Source organism: Eptesicus fuscus, chromosome 7 (assembly GCF_027574615.1).
Source record: "Eptesicus fuscus isolate TK198812 chromosome 7, DD_ASM_mEF_20220401, whole genome shotgun sequence".
NCBI classification, from domain to species: Eukaryota; Metazoa; Chordata; class Mammalia; order Chiroptera; family Vespertilionidae; genus Eptesicus; species Eptesicus fuscus.
In genome coordinates, this window is record NC_072479.1 from 17,095,339 (window position 1) to 17,113,739 (window position 18,401).

The 18,401-nt window shown below is 45.0% G+C and overlaps 1 protein-coding gene across 1 annotated transcript in view; it reads left to right on the forward strand.

Annotated features, from left to right (window-relative positions):
* The first annotated feature begins 5,933 nt into the window (after positions 1–5,933).
* The window catches only part of LOC129147058 (maestro heat-like repeat-containing protein family member 7), a 47,177-nt gene continuing 34,709 nt past the window's right edge, over positions 5,934–18,401 (forward strand). The window contains exons 1-10 of the mRNA XM_054718388.1: positions 5,934–6,035; positions 6,139–6,291; positions 7,013–7,138; positions 9,750–9,839; positions 13,253–13,357; positions 14,329–14,464; positions 14,904–15,001; positions 15,547–15,696; positions 17,511–17,665; positions 17,919–18,051. Coding sequence (XP_054574363.1) covers positions 5,934–6,035; positions 6,139–6,291; positions 7,013–7,138; positions 9,750–9,839; positions 13,253–13,357; positions 14,329–14,464; positions 14,904–15,001; positions 15,547–15,696; positions 17,511–17,665; positions 17,919–18,051 — 1,248 coding nt within the window. The remainder of the gene's footprint in view (positions 6,036–6,138; positions 6,292–7,012; positions 7,139–9,749; positions 9,840–13,252; positions 13,358–14,328; positions 14,465–14,903; positions 15,002–15,546; positions 15,697–17,510; positions 17,666–17,918; positions 18,052–18,401) is intronic.

Sequence of the window (18,401 nt, forward strand, 5' to 3'; positions counted from 1 at the left end):
ACTGTATGCACATCTTTGTGGTTGGTAGATTAAAGATACAAAATGAAGCAGCTCAAATTCTCATCTTATTAACTCAGTTATTTAAAATGTGCACTAGCCCTAGCCAGATTGACTCAGTGGATAGAGTATCGACTTGCAGACCAAAGCGGTCTGGGTTTGATTCCAGTCAAGGGCACATACCTTGGTGACAGGCTCCACCCTGGCCTGGGCCCTGGTCAGGGCGCTGCAGGAGGCAACAATTGATGTGTTTCTCTCACATAGATATTTCTCTCTGTCTTTCCCTCTCTCTTCCACTCTCTCTTTAAAAAATCAATGGAAAAATATCCTCGGGAGAGGATTTAAAAAAAAGTGCACTAAATGCCTAGAGCAGAACACACACTGGACTGGGCACAGGGTATTCATGTAAAAACAGACTCTGCCTTCGGGAAACCATCATCTGCTTGAGTAGATAGACAAGAAAATGGGCAATTATTCTAAGCACTGTAAGCCTCAGGATGGAAATATGCACCGTGTGCTTGGGAGCATGGAGGAGGCCTGAGGGGGCTGGGCAGAGAAGCTTTTTCAGAGGCGATCCACTGTTTAGGTTTGCTCAAGACTGCTTTGATTTTAGTGCTGAAAGTTCAGTGACTGGGGAACCGCCTCAGTCCTGAGCAACCTGGGAAGATGAGTCTGCTGCAGAGGAGTGGATAAGTCTGGGAAGATGAGTAGTCTTTGCCAGTTAAGCAGAAAAGTAGGTGCCTTAGGTCAGGTTTAACTGATGCAGAGCAAGGTGAGGATTCTTGTCCAGTGACTTAGCAAGGAAATGCTCTCCGGAGAAGTTGTGATAGAGTGAAGGACACAGGATGGAAGAGAGGAGAAGCCAAATAAGGATGTGGCCTGATCCCATGGGAGCCCTGGATGGAAAGTGCACTGCAGTCTATCCTGCCTGGAGACAAGTGAGGGGGGCTTTTGTACCCTCTGCCCCTCAGCTTGTTTGGCATTGGCTCCAGGTTTCCAAGGTTGGTCCGGTGCAGGGAGGGGAGAGAGAACAATGTAGCTCCCGGGCATCTGAGGTAAGGAGGTCCCAGTCACCTGAGGACAGTTCTCCACCGAAGGCTGCAGTGAGTAGCTGTTCAGAAAAGTTCCTGCAGCCAGTTGAAAGGACGGAACCCTAAGGTCTGAGCAAGGCACCTTGAGCATCTGCTAGAGGGGAAAAGATACCCATAGGAGGGGGAGTTAAGGCATTCAGCTGGAATGTCCTGTTTGCCTACTGCCTGAGGCACTGAGAGCAATGGGGCAGAGCAATGAACTGGGTAGACACTACTCCTGAACTCCATTCTCACCTGAGATGTGGGATTGGGGCAAGTTAGGAACTAACGGAACAAATTCACAGACAGGATGAGTGATTATGATGAAGCTCTGAAGGAAGGACACAGGGTGATGAGCTGGAGAGGGACTGAGGAGGTCAGAGCAGGCTCACTGAGGTGAGATCTTAAAGATGAGAAAGAGACATTTTGAAGAGCCTGGAGAAGAGGGTTCTAGACAGAGAAAATGGGGAATGCAGAGACCATGAAGTAGGGAGTGGGTGAGTCCACACAGACTGGTATTGCAAGGTAGACAGGACAGTGTGCAGTAAGCAAGGAGAAAGGCCACTGAAATTCAGAGGAGGGAGAAAGAAGAATTGCATGAAAGCACTTCTTCAATTACGCAATTTTGATTTTAAAATTATGCAAATGTAAGGAACTTTTTTATTTCCTAGCTGTTATTGGGAGGTATGTGGGTCAGAGAAAGTTCCTGAAGAATGATCCCTAAGAGGCTGAGACATTGGAAAGGCAGCTTTCTCTTCCCTCTAACTTGAACCCCTCCTCCATAGGATCATTGCCTTATCCAGATGCCTCTAGACAGCAAGGGCCAGGGTGGAGGATGGGGCTGTGGGCAAAGGTGGTGGCTAGTATTGGAAATGCTGCCCTAACCTCATTTCATGCATGACCCTGCCTCCTACCTTTCCTAGGCTTTTCTCTATAAATTCTTTGGCTTCGCCCTGTGGACCTCAAGAAATGAGAAACTGGTGAAGATGATGCTCTCCTCCATCCTTCAAACTTCCCATGAAAACCTGCAGGAGAGGGAGGTGAGGCAGAATGTGTTAGCAAAGCCTTTTCAGGTTGAGTCAGGATGGCAAGGTGGCTAAAAGCCTGGGCCTGGCAAACCAGAGCACCTGGGTTAGAATTCCAGCTCAGCCACCTACTAGCTATGTGCCCTTGAGCAAGTTACTGAACTGCTCTGTGCCTCAGTTTCCTCCTCTTTAAGATGAGGCTATGGTACCTTCCTCATAGGATATTTCTTTAAAAGTTTTTTTTCAATTTTAAATAATTTTATAGTTAGAGAAAAGTTGTAAAAAAAAAATCCCAAAGAATTCCTATTGATACTTCTCCCAGATTCTGAAATTCTTAATGTTTTTCCATGTTTGCTTTATCATTCTCTTCCTCACACATAAATTATATAATTTATTTATTTACTAACATTATTACTGTATTTTTTGAATCTGAAATGAAAGCTGCAGTCATGAAGCTCATTTACCACTAAATACTTCAGTCTATTAGATAAAAATAAAGACATACTCTTATACAAGCACAGTGCAATGATCAAAATCAGGAAATGAACATTGCTACACGACTGATATCTAAATTATAGACCCAGTTTGAAAATCATCAATTGTCCAAACAATGTGTTTTAGAGCAAAAGAAAAATATTCTTTTTTTTGTTTTAGTCCAGAATCTGATTCAGAATCAAACCGTGCATTTAGTTGTCATTTCTCTTTATTCTTCTTTAATCTGGAACAAATTCCTCATCTTTATCTTTCATGACCTGGACATTTAAAAATGTACAGACCATTCATGTTGTACAATGTCCCTCAGTTTTGGTTTGTCTCATATTTCCCCATGATTAGATTCAGAGTGTGCATTGTTGGTGGAATACCACAGAAGTGATGTGTGTTGTAGGATGGTTTTGAGGATTAAAATGTAAAATCACTTAGAGCAATGCTGGTGCATATGCACTCTCTACGTGCTGATTACTGGTAGTGCTGGTGTCCATGTCTTCGGTTCTCCCTCTCCAAGGCACTTCCCCCAGATGCTCATATCATCCATCAGCACCACGGTCAGCAACAGGTATTTACTAAGCCCAAGTTGCAAACAGTATCAATGAGGAGAAAGACATGTACAGGAAGGAAACAGCTAACTATACACAATGGCCTTCCTAAAGGCTACATGAGCAGTCATTGTGGCATCCTGGCTGTGTGGGCTTGCTGGGACTTGGGTTTGTTGGGAGAGTTTAGGAGAAGGAGGAAGGCAGGTATTCCCAGTTGACATAATATTCTGAGTCAAGATTCAGGATCAGGACTTTGGGGAGCACATCTAGAGAACAGTCAGTGGTCTAGTGGGACTGGAGTGCAGAGTTCTTTGACAAGGAAGTAAAAGTGACCTCTTGCTGGCACTTGGGAACAGTTTGATTACAGAAGATAAAGATAAGAGGGAAAAGGGCATCTGGGATGGTTCTTGGGTTTCTGGCCCAAGTGGGAGGAGAATGGTATCCTTCCCTAAGACCAGGAACCCAGGACAAAAGGGGGACAAGTAGATGGATTTACTTTTTGACTGGGAGGGGTTGGAATGTCAGATGGAGATGCACAGTAGCATGTAGACCTGGAACTTAAATCTGGGCTGGGTGTCTAGATTTGGGAAACATATTTTCCCTGTCTGTAAAATGGGAATGATAATATTTACCTCAATGCATTAGGGTGAGGATTAACCAAGTAACATGTATAAGGCTGGTAATCATTAAGCACTAATGTTCTGATGATGTCAGTTATGACGATGGTGATAATGATGACCAGAATGAGTGGAAGCCATGGCTAAGGGAGGACGTAAGGAGAGGGACAGAATAGAACCCCCTTCTGATGCTCCACTAGTCCCTCTTTTCTAAAGAGGTAAACTTTTCCCTTTATCTACTTGGTGTCCAAAAGTCTACAAGTCCCACTAAAATGTCATCCCTCTTGAGGATCTGTGTCCTGGTGCCTGTCACTGTCCTGAGGCTCCCTCCACTCTGTCTTCTCTTGCTGCAAAGACTTAATGGTAGCCCTTCCAGCACAAATGAGCCAATTTGCCAACAGCTGGCACCTGCATGTCTGTTTGAGTTTCCTTAGCTCTGTGCCCAACCATCCTTGTTGAGTAAGCTCTAGGGAGAAACTCAGCTGACAATGAAGTCAAAAGGACCTGCTAGGAGGCAGAGGGGTTAAGTTAAAGACTCTTCCTGGCAGGAACCACAGAATCCCCAAGTCTTCATGCTTTTGACTCTCTCTAGGTTGTGATTCCCAGATCTACACTTCCAGCATCAACGTTCAGACCCACTGACACTGAGAACATTTCCACTTATTTGTCTGCCATGACCTCCCATTCAACACATCCAGGAACTCACTCCTTTCTCTCTCACCAACTTAGACAGGCCTCTTTTTCACCTGCCTGTTTTGGTCAGAGTTACTGCTGTTTCCTGTTCTCCTAAACTAGAAATATTGGCATTGTCTATAAGTCTTCCCTGTCTTCCATCTCTTCTCTGACCAGTTATCCAATCCTGTCTGTGAGGTGCCTGGGTTTTGTTCTTTCCTCTGTTTCCTCCTCAGAACAACCATTCTCTGAATTTGTAGTGCATATAAAAGTATTCTCTATTGTGCAAAGTTAGGTTTCATATTACCAAGATTTTGTAAATCTGTGACTCTGGATTTTCTTAATAATTTGCTTCTTGAATTACTTCTTGCAAAGATATTTGGTTCTCCACTTGGATATTTTTTTTGAAGTTTTTACTCTTTTTTTATTTTTTATTGCTTAAAGTATTACACATAGTAGTACATATACCTCCTCCCCCCCGCCCATTGACCTTCCCTAAGCCTCCCCTACCCCCTGTCGCATACCCTCATCCCACCCTCTCCAGTGGCTTGTGTCCATTGGTTATGCTTATATGCATGCATACAAGTCCTTCGGTTGATCTCTTCCTCCCCTCCCCTACACTCCCCAGCCTTCCTGCTGTAATTTGACCGTCTGTTCAATGATTTACTGCCTCTGTATCTATCTTTTTGTTCCTCATGTTATAATGTTCTTTATTTTCCATAAATGAGTGAGATCATGTGGTATTTTTCTTTCATTGCCTGGCTTATTTCACTTAGCATAATGCTCTCCAGTTCTATCCATGCTGCTGCAAAGGGTAAAAATTCCTTATTTTTATAGCAGGGTAGTATTTCATTGTGTAGATGTACCATAGTTTTCTAATCCACTCATCTGCTGATGGGGATTTACGCTGTTTCCAAATCATAGCTATGGTGAATTGTGCTGCTATGAACATAGGGGTGCATATATCCTTTCTGATTGGTGTTTCTAGTTTCTTGGGATATATTCCTAAAATGGGATCACTGTGTCAAATGGGAGTTCCATTTTTAGTTTTTTGAGGAAACTCCATACTGTTCTCCACAGTGGCTGCACCAGTCTGCATTCCCACCAGAAGTGCATGAGAGTTACTTTCCACCTGGATTTTAAATAGCTCAAATGTGGAGAACCAAATCTCCCTTCCATTTCTTTCCTCTCCTTTTCCTCTCCCTTCCTCTCTCTATACTTTGCTTGTGGGGGAACAGAGCAGGTGTCTGGCTCACCCTGACCTGTGGCATGGGGTTGCGGCTCTCTGTGTTACAGGGCATTGCTGTGCTGTTCAGCATTGTTTCCAGGAAACATCTGAAGACTGTCCTGGAGCAACTGAAAGTCTATAGTGCTATACTCACTGACAAGGACTCATCGTCCATCCTCAAACTGGCAAAGGTGATGTCATTCCCAGGGAGCTCTACCAGCCTCCCATACAAAGCCTTCCAAGGCATCCCCATCACCCCAGCCTCCAATTTCTCTGAGGCCCTGTGACTCATGTATACCAGTAAATGCTTCTCTTTCCCTCTAAACAACTGTGGGAAAGTTGCAGCCTCGCTCCCTTTCTCTTGCTCCCTTGTGTCCGCACTTCAGGCCCCGGTATCACCAGCTACATGCCCACCATTCTACAATCCCATCTTCTTCCCCACATCCTCTGAGCAACCTTTTCCACCCTGAACCTCCGTTTCCCCTTCCCCTACAGGAACATCAGCAAAGGGAATGGGTGCTTGTCTGTAACACCATCTACTTAACCTATAGCAAGATTATTTTAGAGAGCAAAGGAGCTATTTTCGGGCATTTAGATGCCATCCTGGCCTTGATCCTGCAACATTACCACAACTGCATTTTGGAAAAGGTACTTCCTGCTTACTCTACTTCAACAAGATCCCATTTCTGCCATCTCCTATCTTACCGCACAAGAAAAAGTTGCCTGGCCTTAAATGGGAGTCGGGGGCTGCTAATACAGTGACTTATCCCACATAAAAATCCTTTCACTTAATCCTCCTACTCTGAGACTCTAATTGGCCCAAGGAGGAGACCACAGTAACTTTAGGTCTGTTGAAAAGTGTCTCCTTCCCTGCTGACATAGCTATGTAACGTGCCATTGAGCTCTTTACTGGCCTCTCTGAAGAAGGGATGAGTAAAACCTCAATTCCCTAGTATTCATAGGAAGAGCATTCAGGAGAGGCAGAGGAGCCCCATACTGTTTTCTTGCATTTGCTATTTGTCCAAAGCATGGGTCCCCAGGGTTGGAGAAGGATCCCTTTCCATTCCCAACTCAGACATCCTTCGGTAGACCTTGTTCAAGGGAAAGACAATACCTTGGGAGACCAGGAAGCTTGATCTATGCTAATTTAAGAGTTATATGAGGGTGGCTTCAGAAGGGGGTTGGTGAGAGGGGTGGCTCTCTCCACCCCAGGGATGCACTGGTCCACCATCAGAGGGAAGATGAAGAGCATCAGCCTAAGGAAGGCTAAAGAAAGCTTAGGTCCTCACCCCGCAGACTGTGTAGATAGTGTGCCCTGGCCCTGATCCTTTCCCTCCTTGGAGATCCCTGAGCATACTGGTTCATTCAGGATAAGGACCTGAAGCTGGATTACCTGAATGCCCTCATCATACTGACAAAAATCCTGGGCAGCCAGCAGCACGTGTCCTTTCAATTCAAGTTCCCCCACAAGCTAGCAATTGTAACCTTCATGGTGGTAAGTATCTTGAAGGAGGATGGAGGGGGGAATGCAGAGAGGAGGGGGGATGGGTCCACATGGAAACCATTGGTAGCACTCCTAGGCTAGGCCTGAAGGTAGAAGTCCAGATTTTCCAGTGTCCTTTTCCTGCCTTAGTGTTCCCTTTCCCATCCTCAAGGCTGGGGTGGGTATTGTAAGGAAGGTGTGGTTGGGAGTAGGAGAGAGGTGCTGTCCTCATATCTTTGGAAGTCACTAAAAATTCTAAATTCCACCTTCTTATGAACACAGCCTGGAGTGGGAGGAGGCAGAGGCAGACAAGAAAAATATGTTCACCATCCTCTTGGGGTGTGTGTGTGTCTGTGTGTGTGTGTGTGTGTGTGTTAGGATCTAATCAAGGAGGAGCCATTGAACTCCATTTCCAGCCCTATTAGACAGAAGGCAATGAACATCATCAATAACTTCAGGTAACAACATAGCACCCACTCTGTCTTCCTTGACCTGGTTCTATTGCAGCTCTTTATTCCCTAGTTGATCCCCACCTCTTATTTTCTGCTTCATCTTCTAGCATAAGAGAATAGTAGAAATTTACTGACAATATCTGCCACTTCTTTTTGCCAATATTTTTTAATGGGATTTTCAAAGCACCTGGTAGAGGTGGCCTCTCCTATCTCTATAGGCACTTGCTGTTAATTCTGCACCAGGCGTCCTCTGCTTTCAGTGCTGTCCCTGATAGGCATCTCCATCTCCATCACTGATGTCCCATTCTCTCAAAATACCAGTACCCTTTCCTGCAATAGTCATGCCTCTTCTCTTTCCCTTAGTTCTTTTCTTTCCATCTTCCTGGATCTTTTCACCCTTTCTTACTGTTTCCTCCCTTTCTTCTTTTAATACCCCTTCTTCTGATATCTACCTCTTTCTTGCTCCCACTTATTCCTCTGTCTCCACCTTTCCTTTCTATAACCTTCTCAGTTGTTATTCCTGACAACACTGGTTACACTTCTTCTCCCTGGATCTTAGGATGCTCAGGCCCCTCTTAGAGATAGAAGAAAGAGTAGAGCTACTTAGCACATGCTTCAAGAGTGTGTTCTGCCTGCCATCCATAGAAGTTTTGCAAAAGGAGGCATCTAGTCCCAAGGAGGGCCAAGCCAATGTGGTAAGTAACTCTTCGATGTTTGTCTTTTTGGTTTTATTTTTTAATTTTTTAAGAAGATGGGAAGGATAGGTTTGGCAGTTTTATGTAAGAGTCTTCTGCCTTCCTTAATAAAAAAAGAAATCATTGCAAGGAAGCCCTCCTGTGAAGAAGAGGTTCCTGGGTCATGTAGTCTGAACTCTACTCCTGAGATCTAACTTCCTTCTTCTACCCATTGATTACCACTGCCACCACTTCAACACTCTGGCCCAAAGCAGACACTTGAACCTTCCCTTTGTAACTGCTGTGTGATTGAAACCACACTAGAAGGTTCAAATATGATTTTACTAACGTTTGATAGGTAAATAAAGCCAGGGAATCCCAGGAGCAAGAAATCAGAGTCTATTTCTTACAGGGCCTGCAGTGTTTCCTTGAGGAAGAAAAGAGGGATTCAATTTTTTATTTATATTCACATGTTTAATCCCTAGGAATTCTTTCATGTGTTCTGATTACACCTTTATCTTGCCTGGTTGTTCTTCTTTTATTGATGCCATAGTCTCTTGAATTTTTTGAAGATATTAAAAAGAATTTAAAAATAGAAGTTTCTACTATTTACTGAATTAGCTTGATTTTCTTTAGGGTCAGTTGGTTTGTCCATCTTGGGCATCCTTTTCATCAGATTTCTGGTAATCCTTATTTTTTAGTTCATAGTCATATTATGTAGGAAAGACTGGTACATATAGAAAAGGTGGAGGTGGGTTTTCTCTGGCCTCCCTCATTGTAAATCTGATTCGGATGAGGAGGGTATTTTGAGAGGATTTCCCTGTATTTAGAGCAAGCTGGGAGTTCCAGCTGCCCAGGAAAAATAGCTTTACACCTTTGTAGGTTTCTTCTGAGTACTTTATTCCGGTGAGAGCTGCCTTTCTTTTTCTTTCCCCTACTTTTCCGTTTCAGTGGCTGAGATCTATGACAATGTTGCTGTGGTTCTCCCAGCAGGACCTACGTTTAGAAGCCCTCCTTGGCAGATCACCTACTCTCTTTATAATGCTTTGGGCAAGGCCACTTGGTCTATTAAAGGGTGAGAGGGAGAAACCCACTGTCCTAGCTTTTGTGAATCAGTTGCTCTGCAGACAGCTAGGCCAGTCCTCCTCCCACCTGGAGCCAGCCAGCCTGTCAGTCTTGGCTGCTTACTGAAGCTGTATCCCCTGGGACCAGAGTCCCACATGAGTTCAAGTTAGGGAGTGGGGATGGAGAAGGCAGGGTAGCTATGTTGCAGGGGATCTCCAGGACACACTACAAACCAGGCAGACATTTGTGCTCTGGTGAAACAACAGAGGGATTTATTCAAGTGAATGAAGAGCCAGGAGTGCTTGAAATGTAGGGGAAGTTTTTGAGCAGGCTTTCTCAAGGAAGGCTGGGAGAGCCAGAATGCCGAGCAGTTTAGAAGGAGGGTTGGGGCTGACAGGTTGGCATTTGTTTGAGTTCCATTTCCCCCCTCAGGATCTGTTTAAGGAGACCATGCAATCCCTCCTAAGACTAATGGAGACACTTATTGTTGAGATGCCCACCCGGATCCAGAACTGCTTGCAGGTCAGTGGGAAGAAGCCCCTGAACATTGGTGTATTCATTTCCTAGGCCTGCCACAAATTAATACCACATGAAGTGACTTCAAACAACAGAAATACATTCTCTCTCAGTCATAAAGGACAGAAGCCCTAAATCAAAGTATTGGCTGGTTTGGTTCCTACTGGAAGCTCTGAAGGAGAATCTGTTTTATGCATCTCTCCTGGCTTCTGGTAATTCCTGGCAACCCATGGTATCTCATGGCTTGTCGACATAGCATTCTAATCTGTGCCTCTATTTATTTTCACAGGGCATTCGTGTGTGTGTGTGTGTGTGTGTGTGTGTGTGTGTGTGTGTGTGTGTGTATGTATTTTCTTCTTTTCAAAAAATATATGTTTTTATTGATTTCAGAGATGGAGGAAGAGGGAGAGAGAGATAGAAACATCCAATGGTGAGAGAGAATCATTGATCGGCTGCCTCCTGCACAACCCCCACTGGGGACTTATCCCAGAACCCGGGCATGTGTCCTTTACTGGAATCAAACCCGCACCCTTCAGTCTGCAGGCCACAGTCTATCCACTGAGCCCAACCAGCTAGGGGTCTTAATAAGGACAGCAGTCATTGGCATAGGACCCACAAACCCAGTATGAACATACCTTAATTTGAATTATCTGCAAAGACCCTATTTTCAAACAAGGTCACAGTCTGAGGTTCTGAATGGACATGAATTTGGGGTGAGGGGAACACTATCAACCTAGTACAGTTGGGAATAGACAAGGAAAACAGTCTAAGGACTGTTTATTTTCACAGTAAGAAAAACTAAGAGGTAGAACTTTTGATGAAAATTGGGTGCAAAGGTTTTAAGGAAAGGATAATAAGGGCTAAGATCTAATAGCTAATGTTGGTCTTGGCTTTAGAGGAGAGAACTTCCTCCTCCTTCCCCTTCAGCCATAGCTGTGGCCAGCTTCTCTCTCAGCTGCCCGCTGCTCCCTCGTAGCAGTTAAAAGTTAAAAACACAGGTTTGGACTTCCATACACTATGGTTCCAGATCGTGGCTCTGCTGTTTGCTGTATGGTCTTGGGAAGTTATTTAACTTCTGTTTGCCTCAGTTTATCCTGGAAAATGGAATGACATATAGTACCTAGTTAATACAGTCATTTGGGAATCCACTGAGATGTTCACAAAGTGCTTGGCTCAAAGAAGTGAGGTGCAGGTGTAAATGATTTGCCCATTTTAAAATTGTCTTTTTATTGACTTGATTTACTCTATGCTAATGTCATTGTGATACTTTGGCTTTCTCCTGAAATTGCTATTCCCCAAATACCACAGGAAGTTCAAGATTTCTTTGTAGTTCTGTTGTTATTAAAATACTAGGGGCCCAGCACGCAAAATTGCGTGAGATCCGGTACCCCACTGTCGCAGCCTGGGACTGCCCTGAGTCCCAGAGTCCCACCCCTCAGGGCCTGGGCTGCACAGAACTTCCTCAAGACCCTCTTGATTTTATAAAGATTTACATAATTAAAAACTTACCAGTAAAACCATGTAAAGTTTTACTCAGAAAATTTTTGCTCCAAACTTCCCTACCGGTTTGGCTCAGTGGATAGAGCATCAGCCTGCAGACTGAATGGTCCCAGGTTCGATTCCAGTCAAGGGCATGTACCTTGGTTGCAGGCACATCCCCAGTGGGGGGTGTGCAGGAGGCGGCTTGTCGATGTTTCTAACTCTCTATCCCTCTCCCTTCCTCTCTGTAAAAAATCAATAAAATTTCTTTAAAAAAAAAAAGTTTTTGCTCCTAACTGATCGTCTTAACCTCATTCCCACTTACCCTGTATAGATAACCATTTTCATTAACTTCTGGTTTGTCATTCCTGTTTTTCTTTTGTGAAAATAAGCAAATCTCTTTTTATGGTATATTCTTATTTCCCTTTCTGTTTTACACAGTATTTAGCACATTCTATTCAGTGCTCTTGGCCTTGCTTTTTTCATTTTTCCACATCAGTTCACAGGTATATTCCTTATTTTTTTATGGTTTCATATATGATGTGCATGTAATATAGTTTATTCAATCAGTCCTCTATGGATGGACATTTTGACTGCTTGTAATCATTTTGCTACTGGTTTTCTTCTTAACTTTTAAATTTGAAAGGATTTTAGATTTACTGGGAGTTGCATAAGCAGTACATAGAGCCTCTATTAAAACCAGGGAATTTCCTGGCTGGTATGCTCAGTGGTTGAGCATTGGCCCATGCACCAAGAGGTCAGTGGTTCACTTCCTGATCAGGGCACGTGCCTGGGTTGCAGGCTTGATCCCGTGTGTGTGTGTGTGTGTGTGTGTGTGTGTGTGTGTGTGTGTGTGTGTAGCAGAAGGGGACAATGTGCAGGAGGCAGACGATCAATGTTTCTCTCTGGTCAATGTTTCTATCTCTCTCCCTCTCCTTTCCTCTCTCTCTCTAAAATCAATACAATCATATTTTAAAAACACATAAAAAACAAGGAATTATGTTGACACACCATTGTAAGACATAGACTTTTATTCAATTTTCAACAATATTTGAAAATTGATTTCAGCGTGGAAGGGAGAGGGGTAGAGAGATAGAAACATCAAAGATGGGAGAGAATCATTGATTGGCTGCCTCCTGCACACCCCCTTCTGGGGATCGAGCCTGCAATCCAAGCATGTGTCCTTGACCAGAATCAAACCCAGGACCCTCCTCAGGCCGATGCTCTATCCATTGAGTCAAACTGACTAGGGCAGGAAGTGTTCCTTCTGATCAGTGAAGCATCAGTGTTCTTTTGAGTTGGCTGTGGATTTTTCATCTGCTACTCTTCTTCTTTTTCAATTGTATATCACTGTCTGTGTGGTTGCATCATTGTCAGATTGATAACTGTAGATTGACAAGTAGCAGGACCCATATTTGGGACCCATAATTTACCAAAGGTGAGACACTTTTACATTGTGTTTCAACTGAAACCATTTATAATTATATTTTTCAAGTAGATTTACACACACTTTACTCTAGAATCTGTGAATACGGTGACTCTTACTTTTTATCACCAAGTTCTTTTTCTAATGAAGAATGGGAAGAGGAGGGTAGAGGAACTCGGGGGTTATGTTGAAGCACTGAAGTGAATCAGAGTCGATATATTTTGAGAGCCACTGCTTAACCTGAAAGAAAGGGGTAAGAATTGAGGTAATTCCTAGCTCCTAGATGAAGGGAAAATTGGGGGCTGGAGGATATAATATCTTGTAAACTTGATAGGAGAGAGGAGAGAATGAAGCCTCTGGTGCCAGACCCACATATAACCTGCCTCTTGGCAAAAGAGGTCCTGCTGTCAGAACTCTTGCCTTAATACTTTGCAAAAGCCAGGTTCAAGAGTATCTTTCTGTTCTCTGAGACACAAATGAATGGGCCTCTCCTTTTATTATCTTCTTCCTCCAGCTTATGAACCCATGGCTTAATTCCCAGAAGGACCATGAGCGTGAACGGGCCATGTGGTGTACTGCACGGATTCTTGGATTTACGGCAAAAATGGAGGACTTCAAAGTGAGTGGCAGCCTGCCCTGGAGTCTGAATCCTCATACCCTGTATAGTTGCCCTTATCCCTACCTTCGTCATATATATTACCTAGCTTCAGTCACTCATTCTCATCCTCCTTCTCCCTGGCCCATGCTGTTTTCTCTTGTACATCCCATCCTGTTCTCTCCTTTCTCTATCTGACATCTTCTACTAGTACTTGATCTTTTCCTCCATCCATCAGTTTTATTTCATCCCACTTGGTTCAGTTTGATACTATTTGTCTGAACAAGCAATTTCTAAATACTCACCTTGTGCCAGGCACTATTAGGTGCTATAGCGAATACATGACCAAGATAATTTCTGACTTCATGAATCTAACAGTCCACTGGGAAGAGAGGCATGCATAGAACAAACTTAAGTAGAAGGTGATAATAAATATATAAACTGAATATAGTTGGACTAAAAGATCAAAACAATTACAAGTGCGGGGGCATGGAAAGCTTCATAAAGAAGAAGGCATTGAACTAGACTTGACAAATGAGTGGGGTGTCAAGGGGCAAAAAAGAGGGATAGGGTAAGGTAATTATAAAACTATGACCTCTGCCCTAACCGGTTTGGCTCAGTGGATAGAGCATCGGCCTGCGGACTCAAGGGTCCCAGGTTCGATTCTGGTCAAGGGCATGTACCTTGGTTGCCGGCACATCCCCAGTAGGGGTTGTGCAGGAGGTAGCTGATTGATGTTTCTCTCTCATCGATGTTTCTAACTCTCTCTCCCTCTCCCTTCCTCTCTGTAAAAAAAAAAAAAAAATCAATAAAACTATGACCTCTTATGTCCTTTACGGCCACAATTCATCTATCTAATTCGATTCCCATTAACTGCACATAGTCTCACCTTTCATGTCTCTGGCATACGCATTTCCTCCTCTGAGTTCTTCCTGTAATAACTCAGCCTAAGGGAATGGCTGGGATAACTTGTGACTTCCAGCTTCCTTCCCCAGATGGAAATTGAATTCACCCGGCTGGGGCGCTTGGTAAAGCTGCTGGCCATGCGCTGCCAGGACCCAGTGGACAACATCTGCTTCCTGTCATCCCAGGCAGTATACAACCTCTACTGTATCTTCTCGAAGAAAAAACGTATGAGGAACCTTCTCTTACCACTCCCCCTCCAACCACCCACTTAGGCCTGGCCATCCCCACACACTCGTCCCAAGAAGTTGCTTGAGTACCTCATTTCCATTGAGGAACCTACCCCCAAACATCTACAGATAACCTCTTGGGACAAAATACCTACATATGAAATACTTCTTTTGAGTTAGTTTCTGCTCCTCTGGCTGAGCCCCATATTTTTACCCAATTCTATCTCTGCTCTGAGGCAGGCAAGATTGTTTGTTTTTTCCCTCAGCTCCTACCAATTCTTATCTTAATGCCCATTCCTATTCTCTCAGTCCCACAGGACATACATAGCCCCAAGCTGACTTAGTTCAGTAGGAGTTTTGGTCTAGAAGGTGGCAAAGGGGGAGCTTAACATGCCTTCTGAGTGTCTGAGGGGTGGGGTGGGGTGTCTTTCTTTCAGAGATGAAGAAGAAAATGCAGGGCTTGTGGGTAGAAGAGGACATGAATGAAGTGTATAGTGCCAACTTGTTCTATAACAACACCTTTGAGATTGCCGAGGTGAGGGAGCAGGACCAGAGACAAAGTGGGGAAAGCCTGGGCCTCTCATTTACATGCTATTATAGACTCCTGGGGTGGGACTCTTATCCTGTCTCCCTTCCCATTCCATTGCTAGATGTGAACTTTTCCTTTGGGGGAAATTTTCCCATCACATGCTACTATTTGTTCCCCCTTGAGCATCACGGGTCCTAATCCTTCTGTTTCCCATCCCCCCAGAAGCATTTGCTTCATGCTAATGCTGCTTTGTGAGCAATGTCACTGAGGATCTTAGCCCTGTTCTCCTCTCCTGGGGTTCTGCCTCTGCACCCACTGACCTCTGAGCCCCACATTGCACTTGAGACCATTGTTTCCTCCCTTCCATCCCCAGGACTCTGTCCGCAGTGAAAGGGTCTTCTAGAAATTAGGCAGACAGCACAAGCCTAGGACAGAAGCACATAAGCTCCCAAGAGAAGCCCTCCCTCACCAAGAAGAATGGCACAGACTGTCTCAGGCAGGGGGGCCCTGGGTCTAGACTAATCACACCATCTGATCCCACCCTGTTCCAGGCCTTTGCAGAGTACTTCACCCAGACCCAGCTCACCAACCTGGTGCTGACGGCCATGGAGGAGCTGACTGGCAGCAGGGCTAAGGTGTCTCTGGCTGCAGCCCAGTTGATGAGTGCTGTCATGAAAAAGAGGGGCACAGATTTGACAAAGGTAATGTGGTGCTGCGTGGAAGCTCTGCCTGGAATGTCAGGAGCCCTGGCTCTTGTTCTGGCTCTGTTACCAACCAGCCAAAGGGCCTTAGCCAAGTCCCTCTCCTCAGCTGGCTTTAATTCCTTCACTTCTAAAATGTAGGCTTGCACTAGATTTCCTCTGTGGTCCCATGAGCTCTGACATTTGTAATCCTGAGCTTGTAACTGCAGAGCCTCCTATCTGGGTGGCTGATTCCTCAGTTAATGACAGCCATGTCATTAACTGAGGGGTGTAGGCATTGTTGGGGGACTCAAAGAACCCATGGGGTGTCAGGAGCTTAGACCTCTGTGAGGGGGTAAGGCTGTGAATTGCAAACAAGGAAGCTCACAGAACGACTGACCTTTGCATAAATATTCTTTTAAGCTAATGTAAAAATGGGAAGGCCTAGCATTTAAAAATCTGTTTCTCACTTCACTAAGAAAATAAAACAAGTTTAAAATGGGGTCACATAGCCATGTGGATTCCAGCAACACAGAGGAATCGACAGGACTACTCCAGCCATGAAGACAGAAGAGAAGCAGTCCAGAGATGGAAGACGCCGACGTCGCCTTGCCATACTAGCAGTTAGCAGCTGTGCATCACTGCAGGTTGCCCAGGACCAAACCAGAGAAAATCAGGCCTGCATTACCACCATTTGTCCACCATCCAGAACTGAAATGTCATTGCTGACATTTCACAGTACACATAAGGAACTGTTTGACATTGAAATTGGGTCTCAAAAGAACTGTTGGCCCAGAAAGAAACTCACTACAGACTGATTCATTTGCCTGTCAGCATAACCATTATTGCTTGTCTCATTTTCGGTACTTATAAGTTTATTTCTAATAGCACATGATCTCACTCATCTAGGGGAAATAATGAACAACATAGACTGATGAACGAGAACAGACCCAGAAACAAGGAGGCATGAATCAGACTGTCGGACCTCAGAGGGAGGGTAGAGGAGGGTGGGCGTAAAGGAGAGAGATCAACCAAAGGACTTGTATGCATGCATATGAGCCTAACCAGTGGTTAAGGACAACAGGGGGGTGGGGGCATGCGTGGGGATGGGTGTGGGATGGAAATGGGGGGATGAGGACAAATATGTGATACCTCAATCAATAAAGAAATTTTTAAAAATAAAAATAAAATAAATAAAATAAAAAATAATTTAAAAAATGGGGTCACATAGGACAAATCTCTAAGTGGCCACCATCCTCTTTATATGTGTCACAAGCTGTCCACCCCCTTCACTCTCTAAATCCTCAGACACCCATTGCCTCCACTCATTTATGTGACTGGCCTGGCCTATGGACCAGAAATGGAAGGGCAACATGATGGTGTCCTTGAGATATTACAATGAAATGAGCTTCCTAGAGGTCCATAGTTTAGAGCGCTGACCACCAGATGAGAGCCCTGTGTTCTTTCCACATCCAGTGCCACTGTCCCTGCAGTTTCAGGGGTGGAAGTTGACCTTAGCTGGAAGGGAAAGCGCTGAAGTGCGTCCAGGGCTTTTGCCTTCCTTCTGGAGGGCCTTGTGTCTCCTGGGCAACCTCAGACCTCCTCTCTGGATGTTGGGGCTGTGGGCAGGCATTTTCTCTAGTGGGTCTTGGCACGAGCTTTCTTTGATGGGCGCTGCTGGTCTGGCCTTTCGCACCCCAGAACTCTGCCTTGAGAAGAGAGTCACTGACAGGAATGCAACTCGGCCCCTTGAGTTTCAGGACTTAGTAGAGAGGGAGGAGGAAGGAAGGAAGTAAAGAAGGAATGACTGGGGTTTTTCTGGCTCTCCCCTGCAGGTTGAGGAAATTGTGGCGGGCATCCTGGAACGGCTCAAATTGCAGCTGGAGCCCAACACAAAGGAGGAGATGCTTCGGGCCCTGTGCTTGCTGGCAGGCAACAGCACTGACAGTGTTGTGCCCCTGCTGCTGAACAGGACCCTCCCTTGGGATAGGTACCTCCCCCACACCCAGGAGCACACTCCATCCCAGTAAACCCTCCCCTGCTCCACCCCAAGCCCATGTTAAAAATCACTGCACAAGGATGCTTTCTTCTTGATGCCAATCAAACTTCATGTTCTTTGGCCAAGTCCTCTTGGGCCTCACTCCCTCTGAACCTGAGAACAGGCACTTCATGGGCTCAAGACCAGATGGGTACTAGAATATGATTACCAGGGCCCATGACATAGCTGTCCCTGGGTCCTGCAGAACCATTCTGGCCCTGTGGAAGGTGTTCGGCACCGAGCGAGAGACCACAATCAACGTCCTGCAGCTGCTGATAGGCATCCTGGAAAACCACTCCACAGAGGGAACGAGGGAGATAGCCCTGCAGCCCGTGGAGGTCAGCATGGGGAGGGATGGGGCTGAGGATTTATGTCTGGGACTTGCATGCAGAGCTGAAGATTAAAGGGCACCTGGTGGGTGCAAGCAGGTGTTAGGGAGCAGTGAAGAGAAGACGGTTAACACTGGACTCACTAATACTGCACATATGGTTAGCACTTTAACTTTGTACATCCAAGAACTGCATGATGTAGAAAGTGCAGGAATCTATCCCCTTTCATGGATAAGGAAACTGATGTTCAGAGTTAATCAGCTTTTTCTTTCTCCTGTGTTTGGGTCTGGCACCCATTTTTCTGGGGCCTGGCCAGGGGCATGAGCTAGTGAAGGCAGAAGATGAAGTTTGGTTGCCTG